The sequence below is a fragment of the Ctenopharyngodon idella genome, chromosome 8, assembly GCF_019924925.1.
Source record: "Ctenopharyngodon idella isolate HZGC_01 chromosome 8, HZGC01, whole genome shotgun sequence".
NCBI lineage: Eukaryota > Metazoa > Chordata > Actinopteri > Cypriniformes > Xenocyprididae > Ctenopharyngodon > Ctenopharyngodon idella.
In genome coordinates, this window is record NC_067227.1 from 34,608,181 (window position 1) to 34,628,900 (window position 20,720).

The window sequence follows — 20,720 nt, forward strand, 5'->3', positions numbered from 1 at the left end:
CAAGACAAGACAAGACATGACATGACATGACATGACATAACATTAAATGACAAGACATAACATAACATGACATGACAAGACAAGACATAACATAACATGACAAGACATAACATAACATGACATGACATGACATGACATGACAAGACATGACATGACATGACAAGACATAACATAACATAAGACAAAACATTAAATGAAAAGACATAACATAACATGACAAGACATAACATGACATGACAAGACAAGACAAGACAAGACAAGACATAACAAGACAAAACATTAAATGAAAAGACATAACATAACATGACAAGACATAACATGACATGACAAGACAAGACAAGACAAGACAAGACATGACATGACATGACATAACATTACATGACAAGACATAACATTAAATGACAAGACATAACATAACATGACAAGACACAACGTAACATTAAATGACAAGACAACAAACCATAACATGACAAGACATTACATGACATAACATGAAAAGACATAACATAACATAACAATAACATAACATGACATAACATTAAATGACAAGACATAACATAGCATAACATGAACATTAAATGAAAGACAACATAACATAACATGACAAGACATAACATTAAACGACATAACATTACAGTTTTTTTCAATTGCTAACATACTTTTGTCCAATCTGTAGTCACATTTTCAAATCTCTAAACACATTTAGCAGAACATCCGTCTGTTGTGGCCATACCATTAACACAATGCATGTCGTTTTCACACAAAATGCAGTCAATTAACGTTTCTAAAATAACATAGGCTAACATAACATAGCAATAACATAACATGACATAACATTAAATGACAAGACATAACATAGCATAACATGAACATTAAATGAAAGACAACATAACATAACATGACATGACATTAAATGACAAGACAACAAACCATAACATTAACTACCACCATCCCACCCTCTATATGGGGCAACATCAACACCACACCCAACCCCAGAAAGAGATTTCAACCAAGGGGGACACTGAAGTTCAGCATAGGGGACACATTTGACCAGAAGCTGCCCTGAGCAATTCTGTTACTTTCTTCTTCTTCTTCTCTTTTTCTACTGTACATTCTATAAAATAATGCACACATTCAACACTCAACCAAAAATGTAGAATGGCTTACATGCATTATACTTTTACTGCAGTAAAAGGAAACTATGGATTTCATATTTTCTGCAGGTAGAAACTAATGCAGTTTTCATAATGCCATCAACTGTTAGTATTTTGACAGTCATTGCACTATGATTGACTATATGTTCATGTTGGATAGAAAACTAGTGCTATGTTTTGACAGAACGACTCGATTTTGAATCAGGTTTGCTGTGTTTTGATAGAGTTAGTATGTGTTGAAAAAGGTTTTTAGCATTTTGAAATGTAGAGTTTGTGTTTATTTAACAAAATATGGTTTTGGGCAGAAAATTAACTATTTGGCTAATTGTGTGGTGTGTGTTGCTGTGTTAAGAGTTTAGAAAAATTTTAGTATTGGTGAATGCTTGTTAGCAATTGAAAAAAACTGTAAATGACAAGACATAACGTAACATGACAAGACATAACATAACATAACATGACTTAAAATAACATAGGCTAACATAACATAACAATAACATAACATGACATAACATTAAATGACAAGACATAACATAGCATAACATGAACATTAAATGAAAGACAACATAACATAACGTAACATGACATGACATTAAATGACAAGACAACAAACCATAACATGACAAGACATAACATTAAACGACAAGACATAGCATAACATAACATGACATAAAATAACATAGGCTAACATAACATAACAATAACATAACATGACATGACATTAAATGACAAGACAACAAACCATAACATGACAAGACATAACATTAAATGACAAGACATAACATAACATAACATGACATAAAATAACATAGGCTAACATAACATAACAATAACATAACATAACATGACATAACATTAAATGACAAGACATAACATAGCATAACATGAACATTAAATGAAAAACAACATAACATAACATAACATAACATGACATTAAATAACATGACATGACATTAAATGACAAGACAACAAACCATAACATGACAAGACATAACATGACAAGACATAACATGACGTAACATGAAAAGACATCACATTAAATGAAAAGACATAACATAACAATAACATAACATAACATGACATAACATTAAATGACAAGACATAACATAACATGACGTGACATGACAAGACAGCATAACATAAGCTAACATAACATAACATAACATAGGCTAATATAACAGGCTAACATAACATAAAAATGATTTTGCTCAATTTGCTGATTGATTACATTATTATATATAATGATGTTTGAAATGTACATCTGATCCATGAAATGATTAAATAATAACTCAATGAATAATAAAATAAGATAAAACATAAAATAAAATAAAAAATTGTGCTCAATTGGCCTATGGATTATGATGAATAAAGATGTTTGAAATGTACATCTGATCCATGGAATTATTAAATATCAACTCAATTAATAATTACTCTCACTTTAATTTTTAACTTTCGTTACTGTACAAAACTAAATGAATTACTGTATCCACAAAGCTCATATTAACAAATAAACATGAAAACATTAAAATGCAACATAAAATAAAAGCACAGATCACTGACAAAAAATACATAATTTAACTTCAAAACTCTTCAGATATAATTAAAGATTAGGGATTAATAAGAGCATATATCAATTGAATAAATGAGTTGAAATGAGATTTAGCACAATCTGCAGTCAAGAAGAAACTGGAATATGGTGTTTTGGTGAAAGTACTTTAGATCCTGTACCATGGTAAGTTTGTGTAAGTGGTTTTGGGCATCAGAATCTGTCAGACTCTGCCCTCTAGTGGTGGTGCAAAATCACACCGTAATCAGACTCAGTAGTGCAACACAACTTCCTTCTGACTGAACTGTGTGTGGAGGCGCTGATGTACGTGTGAGGCCTCAAAACCAGAAGCGTTTCTAGCATTTCATCATCAGAAAAAAACTGTCCCCGTATTTTGACACTTTTCTTTTTATACTGTTTCTGATATGGGATATAAAGTCGTTCACAAGCTGTATGTGCAATAAAGATCTGCTTCAGTGCTGACAAACGATAGAAAACATTTCCAAGTTTTGTTTCCTAAAAAGGATTGCAGGTGAATATCACTTCATCTGACGCTCTTTTTGTTTTCTAAATTTCTGGTACTATTTCAATGTAACCAATAGAAACGATTCAGTGCGAGTGAACTGTCCGAATGAATCAAACTGAATCGCAAACAATTCCAGTGCCTTGTGCAAAGCTGTGTGTGTGTTTCAGAGTGTGAGTGTGTTTGACTGATTCACCGTCACAGTGAAAAACACTATTGATTATTTCCCTGTTCAAGACAATCAATCTCTACAAAACTGAAAAGCACCAAAAAACAAAGAAAAGAATGATTGTCAGACAAGGATTTATCAGGGGTTTGTGACACAGTAAAAAGGGTCAAAATAGTTTTAAAAAGATAGTGAAACCTGATAAGCAGCGAATTGTTTTCACTATTTAAGTGGTAGTGAGTAAAAAAAATGTAATTGTCTGTGAGATTTATGAGAGATTCTCACTCTTTGAGTCTGTGCGTGTGTTCATGTCACACAGCTGAGAGATCGATGGTGTTTTTTTGTGCACGTGATGCTTGTTTATCTCACGCTATCTGCTTGAGTGTTTGTTTATGCACATGCACAGGCAGTGTTACACACATGTGTGTGTGTGTGTGTGTGAACCACGCTCATCCTGTGTGTGGAACCGCTCGCCTGGGAACAAAGCAAACTCATCTGTCTTTACACTCTTTTTCTTTCTGCCTCTCTCCGTCTCTGCGCTGCTCTCTGTGATTCTGCTGAAGTGTGTTTGTGGTTTCAGAAATGTGGTTTCATCGTCACTTCACATTTCCTAGGATTTACACCCCTTCATTAGATGCTTTACTGTGTGTGTGTGTGTGTGTGTGTGTGTCTGTGTGTGTGTGTGTGTGTGTGTGTGTGTGTGTCTGTGTGTGTCTCTGCTGAGGCTCCGTTTTGCCTTGATCCATTATTCATCTTCCCCCTGTGTATCACAGCCTGGATGGCAAACGATTCACACACACACACACACACACACACACTTGTATGCGGTTTAACTCGACCAAAGACACACTCAAACTATGATTTTCACACGCTCAGAGGAAAGGACAGGATTTATAGATGCATTACAGCAGCACTGTGTCTGTGTGTGTGTGTGAGAGAGAGAGAGAGAGAGTGAGTGTGTGTGTGAGTGAGTAAGTGTGTGTGTGTGTGTGTGTGTGAGTTAGTGAGTGTGTGTGTGTGCACATTTTTGTGACATATCGGGACACAAATGTGTATAATGACATGGGTATGACATAGGTATTACAAGGAGAGGGTGACTTTTGAGGACATTACTCCATGTCCCCCTTTTTCAAAAGGCTTATAAATCATACAGAATGAGGTTTTTTTTTTTTTTTTTTTGAGTTTTTTAAAGTAAGAATGTGCACAGTTTCCTGTGATGGGTAGGGTTAGGTGTAGGGTGATAGAAAATACAGTTTGTACAGTATAAAAAACAGAGAGTCCCCACAATTCACAAAAACAAACCTGTGTGAGTTAGTTAGTTAGTGAGTGTGTGTGTGTGAGTGTGTGAGTATGTGTGTGTGCGTGTGTGAGCGAGTATGTGTGTGGTGTGTGTGTGTGTGAGTGTGTGTGTGTGAGAAAGAGAGAGAGAGAGAGAGAGTGTGTGTGTGTTTGACTGATTCACCGTCACAGTGAAAAACACTATTGATTATTTCCCTGTTCAAGACAATCGATCTCTACAAAACTGAAAAGCACCAAAAAACAAACAAAAGAATGATGCAATGAAGTGCAAACAGCTCAAAATATAGATATTCAAAAGAATCAAATGATATAACGATAGAATGATAGATAGACCGAAAGAACGATAGACAGACAGACAGATAGATAGATAGAATGATATATAGAACGATATACCAATATAATGATAGATAGACCAATAGAACGATAGAACAATAGACCAACAGAAAGATAGATAGAACGATAGATAGATCGACAGAACAATAGATAGATAGATAGAATAATAGAACAAATGATAGAACGATAAATAGAACAATAGATAGATAGATAGATAGATAGAACAATAAATAGATTGATAGAACGAATGATAGAATGATAAATAGAGAGATAGATAGAACGATAGATAGAATGAACCAACGAATGAACGATAGATAGAACGATAGATATAGTGATAGAATAATAAATAGATTGATAGAACGATGGAACGAACGATAAATAGAACAATAAACAGAACGATAGAACGGTAGAACGATAGATAGAACGATAGATAGACGAACGAACAAACGATATATAGAACGTTAGAATGATAGATAGAATGATAGATAGATAGATAGATAGAACAAATGATAGAACGAATGATAGAACGAACAATAGAACGATAAATAGAAGGATAGATAGGATAGATAGAACGATAGAACAATAGATAGAACGATAAATAGACTGACAGAATGATAGAACGATAGAATGATAAACAGAAGGATAGTCAGAAGGATAGATAGATAGATAGATAGATAGATAGATAGATAGAACGAACGAACGATAGAATGATAAATAGAAGGATAGATAGGATAGATAGAATGATAGAACGATAGAATGAATGATAGAACGAAAAATAGATTGATAGAATGACAGAACGATAGAATGATGAATAGAAGGATAGACAGAAGGATAGATAGATAGAATGATAAATAGAACAATAGATAGATAGATAGATAGATAGATAGAACGATAGATAGAACGATATAGTGATAGAATGATAGATTGATAGAACGATAGAACGAACGATAAATAGAACAATAAACAGAACGATAGAACGATAAATAATGATAGATAGACGAACGAACAAACGATAGATAGATAGATAGATAGATAGATAGAACAAATGATAGAACGAACGATAGAATGATAAATAGAAGGATAGATCGAATAATAGAACGATAGAATGAATGATAAGAACGAAAAAATAGATTGATAGAATGACAGAACGATAGAATGATAAATAGAAGGATAGACAGAAGGATAGATAGATAGATAGATAGATAGATAGAACGATAGAACGATAGATAGATAGATAGATAGATAGACAGATAGATAGATAGATAGATAGAGTCATTCCAGCACAGTTTTGTCATGTTGTTGAACAGCAGAATCAGAATCATGTCTTACCCAGGAGGGATGGATCCTCGGCTCGTCGTCACCGCGATCCGCTGCGTTCCCGGCCGGTTCAGATTATTCTGTCCGTTAATAGTAAGCGCGTGATTGGTCGGAAGCGTCACCAGCGCAGGGGCGCATGGGAAATTCCCCCCGTTCATCTCCATCTTCCCAGCTGCTCCTCCAACGACCTTTATGTTGTTATGGTGTCCCCTGGCAACAGTCGTCGTGGGCGACCAGAGGGAGGAGCCAGCGAAGGTGTTGCTCTGCCTCACGACAGTGGCCGTCTGATTGGCTCCGCCCTCCGTCCCGTACAGTTTCCTCCTCTGCTGCAGGGCCAGGATGGCGTTGGACGCGGCCCGTGTGCTGTGGACCAGCATGCACTGCTGGCAGGTGCACGGGGTGCCCGAGTTGGTGCCCACGGGCCAGGACTGGGATTTGGGGATGGATCCGGCAATGAGTGGATACGCAAGGTCCATCCGCCGGCGAATGCGCCGCTTCCTCTGGCTCTGCCGGTTGGTTTGTGACATGCCGTCGAAGTCCACCAGGTAGCTGAAGCCCAGCGAGCTCAGGTCCAGCCAGGGGTGCTGCTTCTCGTAGGCGTTCTGGATGCTGACGCACAACTCCATGTCGTACGGCGTCCAGGATCCACAGTCGTTTTCCCACTCCCATACGATGCCCTTGCCCGGAGACGAGGACGGGTCGTAGAAATTGCGCTGCACGGGACGCATTGTGCCTGTAGGAAGAGAGAGAGAACTAATGAACTAATACAAAGCATACCTTTAATCAAATTCAGTGTAAGATAAAATCTGTCAATGTAAACAACTTTAATTATTTTTCAACCCATTCTCACACTGCAAGTAATGAATGAGTGACAGTGGGTTGAATCAGTGTTTCTTGTCTATAGTATTTACTGGAGAAGAGAAATGACTGAAGATATTAAGTCTGAAAAATTAATCAAAATGAAGTGAGTTTGTGTTTAAAACGGAGTCAGAAAAATAATCTTAATTCAAAGAGAAAACAAGATTATGTTTCTGACCCCATTAGCAGACACTTATTCTTGTTTTAAGCATAAACATAATTTTGATATATATTTTTTTATTAAGCAAGACTTAATATCTTAAGTCACTTTGCTTCTCCAGTAAATGTATCTTGATTTAAGAATGTTTAGATATTGCATGATATAGTCGCATTAAATTTCGAGAAAGTCGTTGTGTTGAGAAGAAACTCATTAAATTTCAAGAAAAAAAATTCAAATAAAGCATTGAGAGTAAACTCATTAAATTTTGAGAATAAAGTTGTGTTTTGAGAAAAAACTTGAGAATAAACTCATTAAATTGAGAAAAAAGTTTAAATAAAATGTCAAGAACAAACTCATTAAATTGAGAATAAAGTCGTTGTGTTTTGAGAAAAAAATCGTTACATTTTCAGAAAAAAGTTTTAATAAAATGTTGAGAACAAACTCATTAAATTGAGAATAAAGACATTATTTTGAGAACAAAATAGTTCAATTTCAAGAAAAAAGTTAAAATAAAATTGAGAATAAAGTCATGTTTGTTTTGAGAAAAAACTCATTACATTTCGAGAAAAAAGTTAATAAAATGTTGAGAATAAACTCATTAAATTTTGAGAATAAAGTCGTGTTTGTTTTGAGAAAAAACTTGTTAACTTTCGAAAAAAATGTTTAAATAAAATGTCGAGAACAAACTCATTAAATTGAAAATAAAGACATTATTTTGAGAAAAAAACTCATTAAATTTCGAGAAAAAAGTTAATAAAATGTTGAAAATAAACTCATTAAATTTTGAGAATAAAGTCGTGTTTGTTTTGAGAAAGAACTTGTTAAATTTCGAGAAAAAAGTTGAAATAAAATGTCGAGAATAAACATTAAATTTTGAGAATAAAGTCACTATTTCACAAAAAAAAGGTTACATATTGAAAAAAAAATTAAAATAAAAAGTAGAGAAAAATATAAAATTTTGAGAATAAAGTTAAAATAAATTGTTGAGAATAAAGTCATTTCACGAAAAAAAAAACGTTAAAATTCGAAAAAAAAAAGTTAAAATAAAAAGTCGAGAATAAAGTTGTTGCGTTGAGAAAAAACTAGTTAAATTTCGAGAAAAAGTCTAAATAAAATGTCGAGAATAAATATTAAATTTTTCGATAAAAATCTTTAAATTTCAAGAAAAAAATTGAAATAAAATGTTGAGAAATAAATAAATGAAATGTTTGATAAGGAGCTCCAGACAGGACGGATAGTGCGACTGCAGGGACGTGACGGGAGGAAGATGGGCAGAGGAAGAGGAAGAGGAGAGGTGAAGGAGAGCAGCACTGAACTGTTCTACAGCTCATTAAAGAACAATTACAGTCACACACATGAGATCATCACACACACATCAGCACAATCAGCACGACTGACCTTGAATTTTCACAATCCAACCCTGACTTTCCCACCCGGGGCGGATCATAACGGCATCACTGACCTGAGGTTAGACCACAAAGTGCCACATCCTTAAACTCAATCTGAAACGTTTCGTTACAGCTGCGAACTTTTGCACCAAGTATTTCCCAGTTCCTCATTGGGAATGAATTATTGACAGTGGTTACAAGTGAAGTTTCATACACTTGTTTGTATACGTAAAGATCAAATCAAAGTAGTAAAATTATTTAAAACCCACCCATTCATTGTCATATGATAAAAGAAGACCAACTTATGTGATTTACAACTTTAAAAATGTACGTTTGTTATTGTATCTTATAAATTAACCCCAAAATGATGAGGATATGAGAATGCGCTGCATAACAAGAATTACAGTCAACAGATCTGGAGATTTCCGCCTGACTAGATAAAAGTTTCCCGCAGGCCTTATCATGATGGACAGTCTCAATGTGACTTACAGCAAGGTCACGTGCGTAAACATGAACACACACACCATATAACACACATAAAGATGTTACAACAGTAAACCACTTCAGTTCCATTGGCTGTGAATCTGTTCAAGTGTAATTGTGATTAGGGCTGTATATATAACAGGACATTCTGTTCTCAGACTTCAACTGAGAGCAACACTTGAACACAGAGTTAAGGAAAACACAGACACACACACACTTTCTCCATGTCCTTCCTGTATGCACTGGTCACATCCTGGCGGATCCTCAGATGATTTTATCCTCATCTGTCCTCTTCCCTGAACCCAAACCTCACACTTTCCCTTTACACTCGCTTCCGGTCACTCATCCTCTCGGTCACACGGCATCAGACTTCTGACATTTACATTAAGTTTGGTCAAATTCGCAGCTTATTCTAGTTAAGACTTGCCCACTTATACAGAAAGAGACCATCTGGCTGACCTGGAAAAGTCATGTACATTAATAAAATCATAAAGATCCATGAGCATTTTTACTGCAGTTTACATATGTATAAATGTTTGTAGTTATGCCAAGATCTAAAGTATTTTATCGGGTAGAAACAGAGAGTAATATACATATATATATATATATATATATATATATACACACTAATATATATCGAACGACTGGAAAAGTCGTGTGGCCTTCGAATATTGTTGTATTTTTATATTTTCATATATTTATATTTTATTAAAGTGAACATATATTTTATTATAATATATAAATTATATAATATTAATTATATATATTAAATATATATAATTAAGTGATTTCGAGATCTGGAAAAGTCATGTAAATTAATAAAATTGTGCACTGTACATTTTATACACTTTGCTACTTGCACCAAGCTCATGAGTATTTTATCGAGTAAAAACTGAGAGTAAAAAATAGAGATCGACCGATATATCGATTTACCGATATTTTCCCTGATATTTAAGCATTTTACCAAAATCGGATATCGGTTTTGTAATATCGGATTTACCGATAAACGCCACCATCTTGTGGGTTTTTTGAGAATTGCGCGCAGGATCGCCATTACAGCGCATCTGAGGGGAGACGAGACAACGGCGTGCACATGTAAAGTATACTTACCTGCTTTGCTGTAATTAGTAAACTTTATTTAACATAACAGCCATTAATGCACAAATTAGATGTGTTACATAAATGCTTGAAACGTAGCTAGTTTATGCATAATCCGTCAAGATGTAACTTTGCATGAATTAAATAATACAGCCATGAATGAGCACATGTTGGAAATAAAAGCGCTGAATCGCTCATCATTAGTCTCATGAAGTCGTCTGCATTTTGCTGTTCACTCAGTGGGTTGATGCTCAGGAAATGTTAAAATAAAATTGAGAATAAAGTCGTGTTTATTTCGAGAAAAAAAAAATTAAATTTCGAGAAAAAAGTTAAAATAAATTGTTGAGAATAAACATTAAATTTTGAGAATAAAGTCATTTCACGAAAAAAAAAAAGTTAAAATTCGAAAAAAAAAAGTTAAAATAAATTTTTTTTAAAAAATATTTTAAAAATACAGGTAAAAATTGAGAGTAAAAAAATATATATATTTATACCAAGAAATCATGAACGACAGGAAAACTCACAGGGCCTTGGAATATTGCTGTAAATAATGGTGGTTTTTAAAAAACATGGTACTGTTGTACTGTGTCATCAGATCTGATGATAAACCAACATTTGCTGTATGTCAACAAAGGGAACAGAATTACATGTAAAATGTACTTTTCAGTTTAGTCAAACTCCACATGCGGTTTTATCTGAATACAGATAAAAAATCATTTTGCCGTTGCAACAGATAGAGATATTGGCTTTGCTCTAGTGTGAATCCTTTGAGGCTGCTAGTTAACAGAGAGTTACCGCAGAGCTTGCAGAAAAAAAGGACTTAAAAGACTGTAGCTCTAAGCCATGACTGCAGAGGACCCAAAACACACACACACACACACACACACACACACACACGTGTACATGCATCGTGACCGTCCTGCGCCAAAGGAAGTTGGTACAACAAAGTGTCCGCTGCCCCTGTGATGCCCAGTATGTGAGCGCCAGCGACGATTATGCCCACTTCACTAAACAGATCCATACACATACAGTATATGATGTACTACAGTAAATTCAGAGGGTACAGTAGATGCTTTGCTGTGATGCAGCTTTCGGTGTCAAGTGTTTCAGATAAGACCACTGTATTTCCTGCAAGAAAAACCCAAAACGCATTCTCTCTCACACACACATGCACACACTCGGTGGAAAACCCCGTGATAAACCAAAGCAGTTCAACACCTCCACTATTCCCACACACTGTCTGGGGGCGGAGCCTCTAATCTAACAATCTGGGGGCGGAGCCTGTCATTTTGATGTCTTCAAATCATGTCAGAAAAACTGTATTTAAGATAAGCACCTGTCAATGAAAGAATCATAGCGGAGTCAGGGTTATTGTAGTTTACTAAAACTAAAACCATTAAAAACGTAGTTAATTGCAATATATTAAACATTAACTGAAATAAAATAAGATTGAAAAATAAATAAATAAATAAAAATAAAATAATAAAATAAACTTGGCTAGTTTCCAAAAGAATATTTCTCATTTTCATTTAGTTTAAAGTCAAAGTACTAAAATAATTTTAAAAAAAAACAGAAATGAGAATATAAACACTATAGACTTTAAAAAAATAAAAAAATAAAAAAATAACTGTATTACTAAAATATTAATAATATAATAATATTATAATATAATAATAAATACAGCATTAAAATTAATTAAATTAAAATGGAAAATACAAAAATAAAAACTAATTCAAAATATAAAAGACAATAATAGTGTCTCAATGATACTAAAATAACACTATATTAATCATAAAGATTTTGACATGGTTTTCTAGTTTGTTTTCCAATCACTGTATTGCTAAGCAGAAAAAAAATACAAACGCATTTATTTTTTATTATCATTAATATTATATTGCAGTTTTTAATATTAATTTTTATATTTTCCATTTTAATTTTAGTAAAAGTTTTAGTAACTTTGTGTTTATGTCATTTTTATTTGTTTTTTTAAAAATATATTATATTAATATTTTATGTTATTGCAGTAGTTCAAGTTAATCTAAATAAATTAGAAATGAAATGTTTACATTTTTATATTTTATTTTATTTTAGTTAACATTTATTTTATTGTAAGTAAACAAATATGTTTTTTTAAATGGTTTTAGTTTTAGTTAACGATAATATTCTTGCTTCAAACTTCATGTAAGAAAGTAAAATAAGTAGAACTAAAGGACGTGTCATGTTCTGCCTGATTAAAATTCACCTTGAGACTGCAGATCCTTCTAAGAGCACCTTTGGCTGTCATTCCTAATGAGCAAAGTGGAAACTGTGGCCGTACGCTACTCCATTTTGGATCGGCCGCATGGGGAGCTGCTGCCAAAAAGCATCTGGCTGATATTATTCATTCCACCAGTCAAGACAAGACAAGTGCTGACCAGAGAGAAAGAGAGAGAGAGAGAGCAAGAGCGAGGGGAGGCGTCTTACATCACCTTTACAGGTTAATTGTTTTAAAATGCTTCAGTGTGCAAACGTGATGATAATACAGAAGAGGCTGCTGTAATGAACTGCCCTGCAAGTACAACAACTCATCTGTCAGACGGCCTGTAAAACACACACATGACACCTAAAGCTGAGGCGTGTGATGTATAAATATTCTGACTCAACCAATGGCATAAGTTTGTGGGCGGGGCTACTTGTGTGCCTGACAAATAGAGAAAAAACAGAGAAAATTTGCTACTTTGACGCATACAGGAGTGGCAGAGGTTAGTTGTCACAACGAGCGAGAAAGGTTTACATGGAACCGCTAAATCTCCAACCTCCGGAGAATCACCCGTTTTAAACAAACGCAGAACAGAGGAGAGTCTGCTGGCAAAAAGAGAAGGCAACAGAGCTCGTAATAAAACAAGAATAAACATTAGCTTGACTTTTCGGAGATGGCGAGAACTGAGGGATTTGAAATGTCGTAAAAGCGACGCAAAGATGGTGTTTTTATTACTCAACAAGTACCGTGTCTATTAATGGGTAAAGCTACAGTAATGCCTTCAGCTAGACAGCTTGAGATTTTTTCCATCTAAACTGGTTATATATCTTAATCCTGGTAATGAGTGTTTTATGAGCAGGATAACCATATTCATCCGCACAGTCACACAGAGCCGAAGCACAACCAAAACAATGTTCTTCCACAAAATGCATGCAGTTTTGTTTTTTAACCGCTAGAGGGCCAAAAGTTACATAGTGTACCTTTAAAGGGGACCTACAATGCCCCTTTCACAAGATGTAATGTAAGTCTCTGGTGTCTCCAGAATGTGTCTGTGAAGTTTCAGCTCAAAATACCCCACAGATCATTTATTATAGCTTGTCAAATTTGCCCCTATTTGGGTGTGAGCAAAAACATGGAGTTTTTGTGTGTGTCCCTTTAAATGCAAATGAGCTGCTGCTCCCGGCCCCCTTTTCAGAAGAGGGCGGAGCTTTAACGGCTCGCGCTTCGGTCGCTCAACAACAACAAAGCTGGAGAATCTCACGCACCCGTGGCATCTGTTGTTGCAATGCAACCATGAACTGCGCTCTCCACGATGACGATGAAGTATCAGCTAAGGATTAATTAATTTCTAGCCCTTGCATTAGCTTTAATACTAGATATATTGATGGAGATGAGAAATAAAAACCCGCCCTGTACAGCTATGATCGTCTGAGCTTTCAGTTTTGTTACGAAAAGGGCATAGCTGATCGGTTGGTTATTGTCACATGACCTGCGGTGCACTTGTGGCTTTCTGAAAAGTTGAGAATTTTTCATCTCGATGCACCTGGATGCGTAATAACTGACTTGCGCGCGGAAAAAACGCGGTATATGAACAGCCCCTAAAGCAGCCCAACATGGCCTCATCCCCTTTGTTGCGTGTTCTCGGGGGCGGGGTTTATGTAAATTTTAGGGTTAGTGATGTCACCAACCTGGGAAGAAGCTTGTTGTAGTCCCTACCAGCTGTTTGTTGTAGTCCTTAAACAGTGATTTCTGTAAAAGGAAATATCTCCCTTTGCATTGAACTTTGAGTGTCGTAACTTTGCAGATGTTGTTTATGCTCAAACAGCAACATTACACACTAACTAAAGTTAAAAAAGTGAAACCATAATCAACCACCCCTTTAAGCCTTACCAATTTAAATATCCAAGCACAAGACATGAAAGAAAACTTAATTCAGTACTCACATGCTGTACAAGAATTTTTCTGTGCGAAAACACCCGAAGCACGCACCTAGAAAGCCGCCTCTCAGACACCGTGTGAATACTGAATTGAGTTCTCTTTTATGTCTTCTTGCGCTTGAACGGACAAATTCACTCAAAATTATGTCAAAATGCCCGTCTTGGTGAGTATTCTAGTAAACACAGTCGGTTATGTCTTAAGAGAAAGAAAACGTGTGTAACAGTTTATTGGATCCGTGCAGCTCTTAAAGTAACAACAGCCTAATGAACCCACTTTTGTCTGTGTCCTTAAAGGATTAGTTCACTTCAGAATTCAAATTTCCTGATAATTTACTCACCCTCATGTCATCCAAGATGTTTATGTCTTTCTTTCTTCAGTCGAAAAGAAATTGAGTTTTTTGAGGAAAACATTCAAGGATTTTTCTCCATATAGTGGACTTCAATGGTTACCAACGGGTAATTGCAGTTTCAATGGAGCTTCAAATGGCTCTACACGATCCCAGACAAGGAATAAGGGTCTTATCTAGCGAAACGATCGGTCATTTTCTAAAAAAATTTAAATTATATTCTTTTTAACCACAAATGCTCATCTTGCACTGCTTTGCGATGCGCCACACATTACATAATCACGTAGAAAGGTCACGCGTGACGTAGGCTAAAGTACCGATCCAGTGTCTACAAAGCAAACGTGCAAAGACAAAGTCAAACACCATTTTTTTGCCAAAAAAAGGTAAAACAACGATGTCGGATGATTTTGAAGTTGGAGGAGAAAATGAGATGGAGTTTTTCGCCCCTACCACCTACGTCACACATGACCTTTCCAACGTGATTATGTAATGCGTGGCGCATCACAGAGCAGTGCAAGATGAGCATTTGTGGTTAAAAGGTATATCATTTTTATTTTTTTTAGAAAATGGCCAATTGTTTCTCTAGATAAGACTCTTATTCCTCGTCTGGGATCGTGTAGAGCTCTTTGAAGCTGCACTGAAACTGACATTTGGACCTTCAACCCGTTGAACCCCAGTGAAGTCCACTATATGGAGAAAAATCCTGGAATGTTTTCCTCAAAAACCTTCATTTCTTTTCGACTGAAGAAAGAAAGACAGAAACATCTTGGATGACATGAGGGTGAGTAAATTATCAGGATATTTTAATTCTGAAGTGAACTAATGCTTTAATGTTAATCTAACAACAAAAGGCTTTGGAACAATTTTTTGTGTCCTTGCTGAATAAAAGTATAAATTCCATTGCAAAAGACCCCAAACTTTTGAAGCGTTGTTCATTCGTTTGCTGGGAAACTGCTGCTATAGACTTTACCTATATATAAGTTTCATTCTCAGTAAGGATGCACAGGTATGAGACTCTATGCACGCAAATGCCCTACAAAAAACACTAACACAATACAAACCTGTATTCAAAGAACACACTAACACGTTTGTGACCACACACACCACAGTGTTCACACATCAGCTCTTATGAGTTTCTCACGCTCAAAACAGAGCTGTGGAAATCTTACCATGACAACTACCCATCCTTGAAGGTAAACAGAAACATCACAGTCGAACACACTCATAAAAAACACAATCAATCAATCACAGTCATAGCCATCATTGTACCTGATCCCTCCACCTCTAGAAATGACTGTAAACACTACTTTCTGGCAGATAAATTACTGGACAGCAGCATGAAGGGCAAAAAGCAGCCAGATGCATGAAACAAAAACTTTATGACCGAGCAGAAGCATCTGCCAAACGACTGCTTAAGCACTCGACTGAATGAAAGCATTATGCACTAATCCTATTGGCTAAAGCTCACCTACTAACATCTGCCTTTCAGCAAATCAGATATCACCTAACTTAATTAATATTCATGAGCCAAGCCATGGCGTAGACCACAGGCTGTTCTCTTTGAATTAAAGACACAAAAAATTAGTCACACTATAAATTAGCTTGCCGCCGACTATAATAACAGCATTTCTAGGTGTTCGTCAGGATCAGCATATAATGTTTTCGGGTGACTGTGGGCGTGTTCTGTGAATGCAAATTACAGCTATGTGACGCCTGCTGCAGTTTACATACAAACTCAATCTCCAGCAGAACCTTTACTTCTATGCATTTATCCAAACCGACTTGCATTCAAGCTATACATTTTTCCAACTCATGCATTCCCTGGGAATCAAACCCATGACATTGTTAGCGCCATGCTGAACTATTTGTGCTTCAGGAAAGCTGCATAACTAGTTTAGTTTTAAAGCAGGCATTTAAAACTTATTTTTAATATTGATTGGCTGATAAGATTTATACTGTGATTTATAATGTGCCCTTGAATACAACATTGTATATCTCTGGCCAGTCCATTGAGCAAAACAAATGATTGCAGTGTCACTTTACAAATCTGCATTAGACGTGTAAGAGAAGACGTCTACAGCACTGCAGAAAACCACAGACTCTCTCCTGAGACAAACAGAACGATTTAGTCTGGCCAGAGATCAAACCCCATTCAAACACACACAATCGCATCTGACACAGTCTCTGCACTGCTGTTCATCACACAGATACTCAATCTGTACCTCTGTTGTCATTCCTTATTAGAGATGTGATGAAACCTCTAACAGTCAGTATTAAAGTTGAGTGTGTGCGTCATCCTGCAGCGTTTGTGCTCCAGACACAAATAATTCCCTGAAATCCTGTGTGTTGTTGAGGAGAGGGTGCTGCCACTTTACTAAGTGATCAGATGCACCACTTTTACCTGTTGGACCATAAAACAGGTGAAAATATCCCATAGATGCACATAGAAGCAACCCAGAACACCTTAGAAACCCCTAGCAATGCCCTAGCAACCATCCATAGTACCATAGCAACTGCATAGCAACACCCTGGCAACCAGTAAGAACACACTAGCTACTGTTCTGCATCGCAACATGCTAAAAACTATTTAGAAAAGGCTGGCAACTAAATAAAAACACGCTTAAAACCTTCTTAGAAACCACATAGCAACACCCTGGCAACCACCCACAGCACCATAGCAACTGAATAGCAACACCCTGGCAACCAGTCAGAGCACACTTGATATTGTATAGCAACATGCTAAATTTTTTTTTAGAAAACTCTTGCAACTGCATGAAAACGTGCTTAAAACCACCTTAGAAATCACATAGCATTGCCTTGGCAACCATCCAAAGCACCATAGCAACTGCATAGCAACACCCTAGCTACTGCATAGCAACTTGCTAAAATCATTTAGAAAACCCTAGCAACTGCATAAAACATGCTTAAAACCACCTTAGAAACAACTCAGCAGCACCCTGGCAACCATCCACTGCACCATACCAACTGCATAGCAACACCCTGGCAACCAATCAGAACCCCCTAGCGACCGCATAACAACATGCTAAAAAGGATAAGAAAACCCTAGCAACTGCATAGAAACATGCTTAAAACCACCTTAGAAACCACATAGCAACACCCTGACAACCATCCAAAGCACCATAGCAACTACGTAGCAACACCCTGGCAACCAATAAGAACACCCTAGCTACTGCATAGCAACATGCTAAAACAATTTAGAAAGCCCTCCCAACTGCATTTACATGCTCAAAACCACCTTGGAAATCACATAGCAATGCCCTGGCAACCATCCACAGCACCATAGCAACTGCATAGCAACACCCTGGCAGCCAGTCAGAACACACTAGCTACTATTCCGCATCGCAACATGCTAAAAACCATTTAGAAAAGCCTGGCAACTGAAAAAAACATGCTTAAAACCACCTTAGAAACCACATAGCAACGCCTTGACAACCATCCAAAGCACCATAGCAACTATGTAGCAACACCCTGGAAACCAATAAGAACACACTTGATATTGTATAGCAACATGCAAAAAAAATTAGAAAACTCTTGCAAATGCATAAAAATGTGCTTCAAACCACCTTAGAACCACATAGCAATGCCTTGGCAACTAGTCAAAACATGCTAGCTATTGTTCTGTAGATCAACATGCTAAAAAAACATTTAGAAATCCCTAGCAACTGTATGAAACCATGACAAAAAAAGCACCTTAGCAACCACATAGTGATGGCCTGGAAGATTTGATCGGATTTACCTCATTTCTCTGCAGGGCTGAGCGATGTCAGTGTGACCTTAGTGACCAGCTGCTGTTTATTAGACACTGTACCATACTGCATACTTACTGCACATGAGGAAACTGACAGATCCAAGCAGTAAGGGAGGGACACCACCACTACTACACACACACTCACACAGATAAATCTCAGAACACTAAGTCTATTAAGAGAGCTCCATCTGGAAGAACCAGGACACCTAAAATAAGCATGCATACATACAATTCATGGTCCAAAATTTTACACACACACAAGATAAAATGCAGTAACTACTGCAACAATGAAACAGAAAAATCTCTTTATAGTTTTCTTATTACTGAATTCTGAATTATTTGACATCAGCGTTCTGATCAAACCCATCTAATCTAAGACACCTAATTTTTACTCATAACTCAAAATGAATTTTGAGTCATTTTACTCAATAACTCAATTCATAATTTCGCTTAATTTATTAATTATTTTCCAAATGAAGACGCCCCCAAATGGAAGGAAGGTTTATCAGATTTAACTGATTTTGCTCCAATGGTTATATATAACAATGGTTAAGCAAACCCACACAAACACACATAAATGACAACGTACCTTAGACATATTGCTTTTAGATAATCCCCATTAAAATGACTAAACACCATAAAAGAAAACTTTATGCATGTTTAGAGTGTTTAAAAACTCCCAAAGGGAGGTTTTGACAGTTTTAGCTCACTTCTGGGGACAATTTTGTCCCACAAGTATAACTAAAAGTAAACCCACCCATCCATCCCACACACACAGAGAGAGAGAGAGAGAGAGAGAGAGAGAGAGAGAGAGAGAGAGAGAGAGAGAGAGCATCTGGATGTTGGCGAAGCAGTGAAAACACAAATTCTTCATACAATGACATTGATTTCTCATTTTAGGCTTTCACAGATTAGCCAGAAGTCCTAAAAATCCAGACGAGTCTGTGGCACATTTTTCTTTTACTTTCAGATGAACTTCTATTTAAACAACCTTCCTGCATCCAGTTTTGAATTTACATGCTGGTTAGTACCATCACTATGCTGTTCTCCAGAAAAAAACTTAGCTAAGGTGCATTGCTGGTTAACCTAGTTAAGAAGAAAGGGACACCAACATCCAGATCACACGGCAGTGACATCAGATCAATGTTCAGAGTTACTGTGGTTTGATAAAGAAACGCTGACTCAAACCAATGCGAGGAAATCTGTCGAAATATTTTTACTAATACCATCTGGTGATGTTATTTCCACGGAAATGACACACTTTGCCATTAAAAGATGTGCTGTAATAAACACAAACATGCACCAAAATAACACACAGCTCTGTTTTCCACGGAGCATCCCATGTGTCCTAATTTAACCCTGAACTGTTCTACTTTAGGTCAAGTTCTCTCATGAGGGAAAACAGTGGCCTGCGGCAATGGCATCATGCGAACAGAGAGCCCTGGGGACGTGCCGATCTGTGTGTGTGTGTGTGTGTGTGCATGTGTGCGGAGAGGGACGGTCTTCTGAGAATATCAGCTCTTGGTTAGGACTGCACAGATTTTCCAAACAGTCTAACCCCTGAAGCTTTCTTTGATCATCGAGTTGACTTCAAATGCAGCACACACACTAGAACATGAGAACCTCTCAGACGTTCTCTCAGTCTCTCCGCTGACGTTCTTATCTGACTGTTTAACCTTGAAAGGTGTGCTTTTGATGTGTTGGAACTTTTGTAAGCGGTTAGTCAACTAGTTGTTTAGCAGTTCACACGTTCACAATCAATTCACATGCACTGTAAAAAATGACTTCCTTTTTTGAATATCTAAACATTCTTAAATCAAGATGCATTTACTCCAGAAGCAAAGTCTTGTTTAATATTTAAAGGGGTGGTTGATTATGATTTGACTTTTTTAACTTTAGTTAGTGTGTAATGTTGCTGTTTGAGCATAAACAACATTACGACGCTCAAAGTTCAATGCAAAGAGAGATATTTTCTTTTAAAGAATTCTCTGTTTAAGGACTACAACAAATGGTTTGTATGGACTACAACAAGCATCTTCCCGGGTTGGTGAGATCACAAACCCTGCCCTCGAGAACACACAACAAAGGGGGCGAGGCCATGTTGGG

General features: G+C 36.5%; 3 protein-coding genes across 31 annotated transcripts in view; 1 reads left to right on the forward strand and 2 right to left on the reverse strand.

The window, feature by feature from the left end:
* Nucleotides 1-20,720, forward strand: part of LOC127517456 (rasGAP-activating-like protein 1) — a 202,545-nt gene that overhangs the window by 85,462 nt on the left and 96,363 nt on the right. The gene's annotated exons all lie outside the window — the stretch shown is intronic.
* The window catches only part of LOC127517459 (E3 ubiquitin-protein ligase DTX1-like), a 185,519-nt gene that overhangs the window by 21,043 nt on the left and 143,756 nt on the right, over nt 1-20,720 (reverse strand). For all 4 annotated transcript variants that reach the window (XM_051903161.1, XM_051903159.1, XM_051903162.1 and 1 more), the window contains exon 3: nt 6,348-7,068. In XM_051903161.1, the coding sequence (XP_051759121.1) occupies nt 6,348-7,068 (721 nt within the window). The remainder of the gene's footprint in view (nt 1-6,347; nt 7,069-20,720) is intronic.
* LOC127517460 (E3 ubiquitin-protein ligase DTX1-like) overlaps nt 1-20,720 on the reverse strand; it is a 185,519-nt gene that overhangs the window by 21,043 nt on the left and 143,756 nt on the right. The window lies entirely within an intron of this gene.